This window comes from Gadus chalcogrammus, chromosome 6 (assembly GCF_026213295.1).
Source record: "Gadus chalcogrammus isolate NIFS_2021 chromosome 6, NIFS_Gcha_1.0, whole genome shotgun sequence".
Lineage (NCBI taxonomy): Eukaryota > Metazoa > Chordata > Actinopteri > Gadiformes > Gadidae > Gadus > Gadus chalcogrammus.
In genome coordinates, this window is record NC_079417.1 from 4,362,451 (window position 1) to 4,374,027 (window position 11,577).

At 47.0% G+C, this 11,577-nt stretch overlaps 1 protein-coding gene across 1 annotated transcript in view; it reads left to right on the forward strand.

The window, feature by feature from the left end:
- LOC130384734 (doublesex- and mab-3-related transcription factor 1-like) overlaps positions 1-11,361 on the forward strand; it is a 22,673-nt gene extending 11,312 nt beyond the window's left edge. The window contains exon 5 of the mRNA XM_056593056.1: positions 11,112-11,361. Coding sequence (XP_056449031.1) covers positions 11,112-11,275 — 164 coding nt within the window. The 3' untranslated portion in view covers positions 11,276-11,361. The remainder of the gene's footprint in view (positions 1-11,111) is intronic.
- Positions 11,362-11,577: the final 216 nt, after the last annotated feature.

The window sequence follows — 11,577 nt, forward strand, 5'->3', positions numbered from 1 at the left end:
GCTGTCGCCAGAACTATGAAAACCGACTTGCAAGCGGGTGGACGTGTGAATGACGTGCTGCACATTCCCTGGAGCCACATACTGCGTAGCGGGATGGCTGACTCCCAGCAAAGCACGACGGCTGATGTTGTCTCCTTGAGAATCGGATTCCTGCCGTTGCTCAAACAAAGTGAAGAAACTATTTGTGGAACTCTTCAAGTGTTCCCTCCAGCTCAAGGGGAGGCTTTTCAGCGTGTTTGATTGCCTAGAGACGATCGAAAAAAGGCAACAGGTACCAAACACGCATCCAGTGCAGAAAGAATAAACAGAAAATACATAGAGATAAATATAATATTAATATAATATCTATTAACATTAATAAACATGTTATTTCACTTATTTTGTTACTTTCTCACGCATGCATTTATGTTCGGGCCGGCGTCATTCTCTCTGAATTCATGAATTGATACATCTGTCATAATAGCGCATGCTTAAGGTACTGCTTGTTCTTTCAAGCTGTCACTTGTGTGTTAAGTGCCAGAAAAAGTAGCGCCACAGTGGGATAACACAATAGCCTTTTTGCAATCCCATTGTACCAGTACAGACGAAGTAGTGGGAGTGAATCAATCCCCCCAACCCCCCCCCCCCCACACACACGCAAACACACACACATGGACACACACACACACACACACAGACTTTTCACCCGCACCGTGCTGCCGGGGGGGGACCCAGTGCAGAATGGACACGCTACATTACAACAGCTAGCTCTCAGGGGGTGGTCCCGGATCTGGAGATACCTCCGTCTCCCACCCAGACACCGCTGCTCTGCGTTGCTCTGGTCCGGGCGCAGCTCTCTCCACTGATTCTAGTAACATACATTGAGAATGTCCCTCTGTAGAAAGCCTTTTCCTGGGTGTTAGACACGCCTTATGGTGGGACCTTTCAGGGCATAGGATGGTCGATTCCCCAGGATAGAGGGGAGAATGATTTTAATGGGGATTTCTTTGCATATACTCTCTCCCTCTCTTTGTGTGTGTGTGTGTGTGTGTGTGTGTGTGTGTGTGTGTGTGTGTGTGTGTGTGTGTGTGTGTGTGTGTGTGTGTGTGTGTGTGTGTGTGTGTGTGTGTGTGTGTGTGTGTGTGTGTGTCTGTTGGAAGCATAAGCATTTTATGTGAAAGAAAAAGCAATTGTCTTCGCCTTGTGCCCGTCTCACTATTTTTGTTCAACCAAATTTGTAATCACTACTGCCTCTCAATTTGACTTATTTCCACCAATGTAAAATATTAGAACTAATGCCCATTGCATTAGTTATATTATGTGTATATATATATATATATATATATATAGCACAATTATACACGTACACTGCATTTTAATAAATCATAGTTTTGCTGACACGACTGAGACATCAACAGTTCATGTATAGCTCCAACACACAGCTGCAGTTCCCGACCGGGCCACCGGGGGCTAAGACTCCGGCAGATCCCCTTGTCTCCCCGCCTTCCCATTCTAACCGGCTGCAAACCACAGCCCTGACAAATTTATCTCCTACCCGCGATAGGACTAATCAGTTGGCCAAATACAGCAATCCAAATAACCTTCAGAAGTGCCACGCTGTCCTTTCCCCCCATCACACACACACACACACACACACACACACACACACACACACACACACACAGACACACAGACACACATACGCACACACACACACAGACACACAGACACACACACACACACACACACACACACACACACAGACGCACACACACACACGCACACGCACACACGCACACACACTAGTACAGTATGCACACACACACACACACACACACACACACACACACACACACACACACACACACACACACACACACACACACACACACACACACACACACACACACACACACACACACAATAACCCACACACAATAACACACGCACACTCCCACCACAGGGCCCTCCGCTGTCTCCGCAAAATTGCCTTCTGGAGTTAGTGAGCGGGAACAGTTAAGATTTACAAACAATGATGAAGCTTGTCATGCGTCTTTCGCCATCCGTCACGGCCGGGGCGGGCGGGCGGGCGGGCGGCGCGGCGGGGAGAGGGAGCGTCGCAGTGTTTTTCATAAAAGCCAGCCCTCTGTGAAATACGCCCTCCTCCTCACCCTCCAGCCCCCCTACTGCCCCCCCCAACCCCCACACCCCCGCTGCGCCTCTTTACTGCCCCGCGCTCGTCAGCACCGCCGGCGCCGTAAATCCTCACGTGCAGGGAGGTGACACCCCAGTCTATCAAATAGCACCCCCCCCCTCACCGCCCACACACTACCCTTTCATTCTCCTAACATCACCTCCCCTCCTCACTGATCTTCAGCACCCTCCCTCCCTCCCCATCCCCCCCCCACCCCCCCCGCCCGCCTCACTTCCTGTCGGGGGGGGGGTGGGGAGTGGGGGGGGGTCCCGGCCGGGGCTCTGTGAGATGAGCTGCCCCGCGTGAGTTACGGCGCGCTGGGTCCTACAGCGGAGGACAGCTTATGGCAAAGTCTGTTGTTGTTGTTTATGTGTTTTCTTCCTGCGCCGCCTTATCCCTCTCCTCCCCCCCTCCCCCCCCCCCCCCCTTCCCCCCCTCCCCCCCCCCCCCCCCCCCCCCCCCCCCCCCCCACCCCCGTCACTGCCAAGGCTTTGTCAAATTTCGACATTGTTGTTGTTGTTGCTCAAACTTTTTTCGCGAGGACTACCAAAGTACGTTGAGCGAAACTTTTCCCTCGTTTTTCACTTTGGGCGGGGGGTAGGCGGTGAGGTGTAGGGGTTAGGGGCTGGGGGTGGGGGGGGGATACCCATGCGATATGCTATGCGATACCTCGGTCCGTTTTGTTATATTGGTGTCAGCACACACAGTGGGTACAGTAATTTAAATGCAAATCAGTGTGTTGAGGTATGGCTCATGTTAATCCCGGGCCGATCGATGCACCCCTGTGTGAGCCCATTAAGTTAGAAATCCATTACTATCTTTGCGGATGATATTCCATTGATTTCCCCCGCGTTCGATCTGTAGCGCGGTGGTGGGGGGGGGGGGGGGGGGGGGGGGCAACAAGTGAGTTACTGCGTATAAACTCTGTCAACGCCGCCGCCCCGCACGCTGAAAAACGAAAGAGAGATGGACATCGATAAGTTTCTTTGTTTCCCATGTAAAATGGGCCTCACCTACTTTCAGATCAAATTACTCAAAGCCTGAACTTGTCAACCTCCTCCCCCCTTCCCCCCCCCCCCCTTCCCCAGCAAGCAGCCACACACTCTCACTTAAACACACACACATACACTCTTGCAGGGTTGAGTAAGTCGGGTAGCACGTCGGTGCACAGTATATACAGCTGCAGGGGCCCGTGACTGGGGTAATGTGGAGTTGCCATAGGGACCCCTCGCTTTATTACTTTTATCGCCCCTGAAGCGATGTGTCGTCCGTCCCCGCGCCATACGTCAGGCCGGCGTGCGTGGAGAGGCACGTCTCGGGGTCGGCCGTCCGCCGCTCTGAGCTGGGCGGTTCCCCTGGGTTGTTTTGCAGTGAGAACTGTCGGGTTGCTGCTCCGTTACAGAGCCGCTCTGCGCTACAAGGCTCCAGGGAACGCCTCGAGCCGTCTGAACCAGACCTCTGACGTCTCTGGAGGGAGGGCGGGGAAGGAAGATTTTAGCTAAATGGGAAAGAAATTCATATTATTATTATTATTATTATATGAAAATGCAATGGTGCCTCTAACCAACCTAACCAACCAATAGTTGGTTAGCTATAGGCAGAGTTTCTATACTTTTCTGTTTTTCTGAATCAGCATCGGTAATCGACTTTGTAAAGTACCTTGATCTGGAAGATGAACATTGTCTTTTCATTTATATTTGCAATCCCATCATTTGATCCAAATCTACCATCTCCAAAAAAGATAATGTTAGCTTTGGCATTTTGGATTTGGTTATTTAATGATATTAATAAGAATTTGTGTTTTTTCCGCAAATTCTTCTAGCAAAAGTCCTTTCTTTGTCCCGCCCATTATTCCCTTTGAAACCAAAATAATGACCTGGCTGTAAGAGTCAGGCTGGAGAGAAAGTGGTCCCACTGGGGCCCCCAGCAGGGCTTATGTTCAGCCTGACGTTTATTCAATTCCTCCCCGGGGTTCCTCCGCACACACACACACACACACACACACACACACACACACACACACACACACACACACACACACACACACACACACACACACACACACACACACACACACACACACACACAGACACACACACACACACACACACACACACACACGGGGGGGGGGGGGGCGGCCTCTGCTCGGACGCCTGTCATGCGGTCTTGCTAACTCTCCTGTTGAGCTAAAGAACCGCCTAGCCTGCGGCGCTACGACGGGACTAAATACCAGCGGTAATTGCTAGGGATACAAGCGTGCTGGTAATGTGTTGTACAACACCACCATTAACACTGGCCCCGGGCAGTGGGGACATTAAACAGCTTCGGCTTTGTAGTTTATGTCCTGCTATACCCTCTCTTACACTCTCTCTCTCTCTGGCCCTCACTGTCTCAAACACACACACACACACACACACACACACACACACACACACACACACACACACACACACACACACACACACACACACACACACACACACACACACACACACACACACCACACTAGTACACTCATTCATTCCCTCACTCATGCCATCACACACTCCCAGAGGCTCAGCCATAAGGTGTGAAGTGTTGGAACACACCTATTTCGGTTTATGGTACTTGGGGGTTTAAAGTCATCAAAGAATGATGTAGAAATATTTTTACTTTGGCAAGTCCTCTTTTGTTGTTTGTCTTTATTAAATCGTTATTGAGAGTATGACATTTATTTGATCTTCATTTGTTGCTACCCTGTGGGGCATGACGCCAGTAAATGAAAGCATTCGGAATATATTAAGATAGCTGTATAAAGTGGAAGGCTATTACTGGACTTTCATTCCATGTCGCAGATGTGTCCATTTGAGTGGGTAATAGAAACCAGATCAACTCAGTCGTATTACATTGACCATCACAACACAGCTATACTGTGCGGGACATTGACTACTACTCAAACAGCCCCATTTTGATTCTTTGTGCTGTGCGGTCGGATTGCCATTTCGAGTACCTTCGTGCGTGATTGATACGTGATTGCGGTTTCTGCCCAGAAGTGCTATGCATGCACAGCAGGGGTGTGTTTGACAAACTGCGCCGAGGCAGTGCTCTGAAACACCCCAGTAACCCGGACACACACAGTTGGCGTTTTAAGGGCCCGTGCAAAAGAAGCGCCCTCCTTCGTGGGACGTATTACTCATCGCCGTGTCCCGTAACTCCACCCTCGGTGCCTCCCACGATGAATGTCTCCTGGCTTCGCGGAGCTATAATGATAAACAAAAAGAGGCCAAAAAATAATACATATTGATCCAGCGCCCTGACTCATTATTGTTTATCCATAACTTTTGGAGGGAGTGTGTCAAGAGGCCAAACAGATAGACTGACGGGCCATCTTGTGAGTTGATGGGGCACACAGTGTGCGCAGGGGGTTTGGGGGGGGGGGGGGGGGGGGGTAAGCATAGGGACCAGAGGCCGCGTCACGCCTCTTCTCTGCCGTCCCTTCCACTGGGGACAGATTGGTTAACAATACAGGAGCAGAGGTTCCTCTCTGCTCAATTACCCTTTGACCCCCAGAGCTGATACCCCCCCCACCCCCTCCTGCCTTCTGTCAGACAATGATGCCCCCCCCCCCCCACCACCCATAGACGCTAGCTTCCTACCTTATGCGAATGAGGGGTTTAAGTGTTGAACCCACATAAAGGGATCACCTTGTTGTTGTTTAACCTCAACCTTCCTCAAGAAAGTTTGTGGGGGGAATTATTGGGGGGGGGGTGTTAGAGTTTACAGAACTCTACAGAATCATTTTTTTTTATACTTACAGTGCCAGTCTTGAAGATTTTCATTTTGTTCTCTATGGAGGCAGGCGGTCGTTTTCCCCAGCGCCACAAACGGTGTCCCCTCTGCACCCTGTTCGGAAACATTCTTTATACTGCGAGTGCAAGGGGTTCCTTCCATCACATCGGTGGGACGTAGCCTTATTCAGGCTCAATATATGTACTTATTTTATCAATCACACACACACACACGTACACACAGCCTTTGCCTTGTTTCTGTATTTATCTCCTCTCCCCTGCGGTAAGTAAAGTGCAGCTCAATTGTAAACACCGGTCAGAAAATCAGCAGATAAATGACATAGGGCCGCGGGCCCCGCGTTGAGTGCCGGGACGGGCCCCGAGGCGTGACCTGTTTAAAGGCTGCCTGTCTGTGCGCTCTTTGACTGAGTTTTCTGGGCCATTAAGTCTTACCGCCGTTCCTAATGATGAGCCAGACGCCCATGTCATCCCCGGTAAGGGGAACGTCCATCTTCCAGAGGGTCAACCCGAGTCAAGCTCCCGCTCCCGTCCCAGGCTACCCGGGAGGCTGCTACCCCCTCGACACCCGGCGGATCAGGGTCTTTTCCCTGCGCACGCTTTGACACCCCGTGTCATTTTAATGTCGTTGCACGAAAACAGCCCTCACTGGGGGCAGCAGACATTATGCTCTTAGAAATGAATTTCAGTGCTTCTAATAAAAAAAAAGGGAAAAAAATTGAATGGACATTGAGATAACATTCACAGTTTATTTATTTGCATATTTTTATTAAATGTGTTTTCGAACTGTGGGATCATTCATTATTTTTTTGGAGTAACAATAGGTGTGTGTGTGTGTGTGTGTGTGTGTGTGTGTGTGTGTGTGTGTGTGTGTGTGTGTGTGTGTGTGTGTGTGTGTGTGTGTGTGTGTGTGTGTGTGTGTGTGTGTGTGCAAAAGTCAAGATAATTATCCACAAGCTTCCACAATCCATCCAGCCACAATTCACCAGCCTGCACGACTCATGATGGTGTAGCGATGCCAGTGTCGGCATGTTATGCGTGCGCGTGCATGCATGCTGGTGTGCGTGTGTGTTTATTAAAGTGCCTTATCTGCCCTCATGGCCCTGCTGGTGTGCACGGTGGATGAGTAGAGAGAGAGAGAGCACGAAGCCAACAGAAGGGAATGAAGCCTAGAGAGAGAGATGGAGAGAGAATGAAGCCTGCAGAGAGAGAGAGAGAGAGGGAGAGAGACAGATACAGAGAGAGAGAGAGAGAGAGAGAGACAGATACAGAGAGAGAGAGAGAGAGAGAATGAACCTGCAGAGAGACCGATACAGAGTGAGGATACAGAGAGGGAGAGAGAGGGAGAAAGAGAGAGAGAGAGTGAGGGAGATAAAGAGAGAGAGAGAGCTTATCCATGGTGGATCACACCTAATCACCATCTTCTCACATCTGGTCCTTTGTTCCCCCTTTTGGCAGTTTCAGAAATGGTTGTGCCATCGTTGCCTCCCTGACCCTCCCTCCCTCCCTCCCTTCCTCCCCCACTCCGTCTCTCAAACAGGGACATGTTTGAAAAAAATTGCTTTCTTTTGTTATTTCACACAAAGACAGTTTAATAGTTTGGAAATCTTATATAGTGCGCTGAGTGACTAGAGAAAGGGCAAAAGTTCACTTGGGGAAGAAAGGTCCGCTTTGACATTCCCAGAACACGTAAAGCCTCTCTTGTTACATGATGTGTTTTCAACTTGAGTGGACACAACCAAGTTGTTGGCTTATATTCAAACGAAATACTTCCTTATTTGGTATACTTTGTCTGCAGAAAGGTGACGGTGGTGCTTTTGAAGGCCTGAGATAAACTGTGCATTGTTGAGGGTTAATCTAAAGCGGTGATATTCAGAAGAAAGCAGTGCATTGTGCTGGTAACTGTATGTCTTGTAAAGAACTCTTGATGTTTGCCTACGTTCATCACAACCTCTGTGAAGTGAGTCTTACATTGTTATGGGCTTTGATATATTTAGATGGTATGTCAAATTGTATTGATATTATTTCTCAGGACTTCCTAGCACCAAACGAATCTCTGACATTTGAAACAGGAAACACATTTTTTCGGCAAAATCGAAATTGATCACTGATCAAAATAAAAATGTTGTGTACTCATCAATGGAAATGACGGTTTTTAGATTGATTATTATAAATCTATTAACAATATATCAAAGCATGGAAATGTGCATTGATGTTGTAGGTGCGTCATGCGGTTATATATCTTGAAAAGACAAAATGTAATAGATAAAAGTAACATCTTGCATTCCAGATATGCAGCAAGAATGTTTTCTTATCTTTTTTTGCCAGTGTGCACAAAACACATTGAACAAAACGTTTGTTCTTCCATTTTTGCTAGTTTAGCTACCGCAGACATTTTTTCAGTTGCACCTCAAACATGACGTCATGTACGCCTGCACTATTTTCCCCTGCACGGCGTCGGGTGTCAGGAATTGGGGATGAGTAGACTTTTTTGTTTATGCAAACACTTTTTATCGAGAAGAAGGCTCCCGCTTGCTAAAATCTGCGCGCATATGCAGGTTCTTCTATCCGGGGAAAACCCTCTTAATATTGTTGATAGTCTCCATTCCCATTGCCACAAGTCATGTATTCATTTCTGTTTTCCAATTAAATAAATTTTGATACATGATGAAACACATATCGCTTATTGTACACATTCAAGTGAACACATTTTTTTAATTATAATGGCCTCTTATACCGCTGTTTGAATGCAAGCATCAGTTTTAAAAGATGCAGAGATGCATTGGCAACCTGGTTTTAAATGAATCCTAATCAGCACTTGCAGTACAGCGTGACAAATCGCTGAACAAACCCTCTGACTATAATTTACCCTCGGAGGAGCCTAATTGAGAACAAGGGAACAAGAGATTTCCACTCAACAACATTAATCTGCGTAAAGTAAAGAAAAAAAGAAAAAGCAACGACTCAAATGCAACTAAAGCCCGACCCAGAGCACGTGAGCAGCAGAAGCATCTTGTGTAATGATTAAACATATGATAGCCAGCCACCTTTAATTACACCATAGATTTCCAGCTGATGAACAGGCAGGGGGAATTAGCCGGGAATGGCCTAATTCACGACCACCCCCGCCCTAGTCCCTCCACCCTCTCTGCCCTTATAGCTGTACAAGAGGACCAACGGCGGCGGAGAGAAATGGCGGGGCACAGTAGTGCGAAGCTACACAAACATTAGTATTAACGATTCAGGGCCCCGCCAGTTTGGAGTGGGTGACAAACTGCAGACGGGCAGAAAGCAGAGTCTGGAACCAATCAGGAAGTTAATGAGGAGAAAAATTACTCTTTCTCTTCACTCCCTCCTTCGCTGCGGAAGAGGAGGGGCGAGAGAGAGAGAGAGAGAGAGAGAGAGAGAGAGAGAGAGAGAGAGAGAGAGAGAGAGAGAGAGAGAGAGAGAGAGAGAGAGAGAGAGAGAGAGAGAGAGAGAGAGAGAGAGAGAGAGAGAGAGAGAGAGAGAGAGAGAGAGAGAGAGAGAGAGAGAGAGAGAGAGAGAGAGAGAGAGAGAGAGAGAGAGAGAGAGAGAGAGAGAGAATGGCCGGTGTTTAAGAAAAGCTTAAATGAGCTTGAGGGGCGATAAAAGGCTCAGCCCAGTGTTATGACGTGTGCATGTCTCTTAATTGTGTTAGATGGCGCCTCGTTAAGGTTGTGTTCACAGGGAATTGTGCATTGATATGTGGGATTATTAAATTACTTATTTAATAGTCAAAAGAATGCGCTTGTAAGGGGAAAGTTATCTTTACCCATGCTATCAAATAAAATCCAACTTTCGTATAATGTATACAAAGTGCCTATCAAGGGAAACAACACAGACAAGAACAATAAAGGAAATGAGTTTAAGGTAACGATACACATCTGGATGCACAGATAGAAGGGGGAGATATGTGGAGGAATGCTTGGCTTGCTCCAACGTGGTGAAATGATCCTTGATGTTAGCCACATCTCTAGTATTATTACCAAGGACAAAACCTCTACGATCAGATTACGATCAGCCTTCATTTTGCCTTCCAGGTCCTGAATTTGTTTCTTCAGTTACTGTCTGTCGTCACAATTTGTTTTTCCCAGTGGTCAGCTTTCCTTTGGAACAGCAGTAGTGAAGCCAGGATTACACTGAGCTCTGTCTTTGTGTCAGGATCAATACTCTGGTGGGTGGGCTGTGGGGCCAAGAGAACTACGGTAGAGTCAGGCTTCCAAGTCTGTCTCCTGCTCCACCACAATGTTGTAATTGTTGTTGTTGGTGGTTATGTTTCATCTGACAGCTCTACCAGAAAACAAAATATTCTTTTCATTTTGCTGTTCATCGCCGCTGTGTTTGTCTGATGATATGAATGTCTTAGTAAGGAAACAGTATAATCATGAGTAAGGTTAGATGGCAGTTGATCTGACACTGACAGTTTCCATGGAAAACCGTTCCCAATTTGCTGTTGCCAGCCCTTCCGACAAAAGCAGACATTTAAATGTTATTGCCTTGCTTGACAGCAGCGCACTCAATTAACTAAATTCACTCCATTAACATGATTGCTACATTATCGTCTTTGATTCATACAAGGTAATTTAAAAACTGTAATACTGCAGTGTTTAATTTTTATAGTTTTTGAGTTTTTTAGTTTTCTTTTGGCAAAAAGTTCTGCTGCATACTGTTTAACGTTAAATAAAAAAAAAAAAGCATGTAGTTATTACAATTAAACTGATTCATTATTTAATTTTTTTATCAAAAAAACATTAACTGTAGACATAAGACCTGTTTCTACTATTCTAGAAACTAAGCTGTTTCCAATATTTTGCATAATATTTCTGCGATTCAGCAAGAGGATGATTCTTTTCACCACAGGTACATCTTTCGGAAAGGACGATAGAGACAGGAACAGTGTTTGAGTTTTACAAGGTTACAGTGCATTTAATACATTTGAGAGAGACACCATACTAGTACAACAAAACAATGAACCGTGGGTTGAACACAGTCAAAAATGGCTGAAGGATAAGGGTCCACTGAATGGTTAAAAAATAAACGAAAAAAATAAATAAAAGTCTTGTATAGAGTTTTTTATAATGATCTTATCCCAACATGGCTCCAGTATATCAGGGTTCTGTACGTGTGTCCAGCCTATTCTCCAGGTGCTGGCGGCGGCGGCGGCGGTCACGACTCCTCCATGGCCTGTCTCTCCATCAGCTCCCTGGGCTCCTCCGGGGGCAAGGGGGTTTGTGACGTCGCCGGTGGGTCGTCCAACTACTCCGTCGACTCCATCGCCCGGGATGGGGCCAAGTGAAGCCCCTTCTAGGGCTTTGTTTTTTCCGAGGGCGGTACTGTTGTGTTGTTAAAGGCCTTCATTGTGGTCCTTTCAAGGGTTTAGTTGTTGACCTCAATCAGTTTGTTTGTTTTGGTTGGGGGGGGGGGGGGGGGAACTTATTACATGATGAAATGTTATGTGTGTCACTGATTTTAAGCAAAGACTATAAGACATATTTTTGTCTTTAAGAAACTTATAGTAGTAATTGTAGCCCATTTGAAGTTCCCTCATTACACCCACTGATGAAATTAACGGCCTCTGATTGGCCAGATAAGAGATAG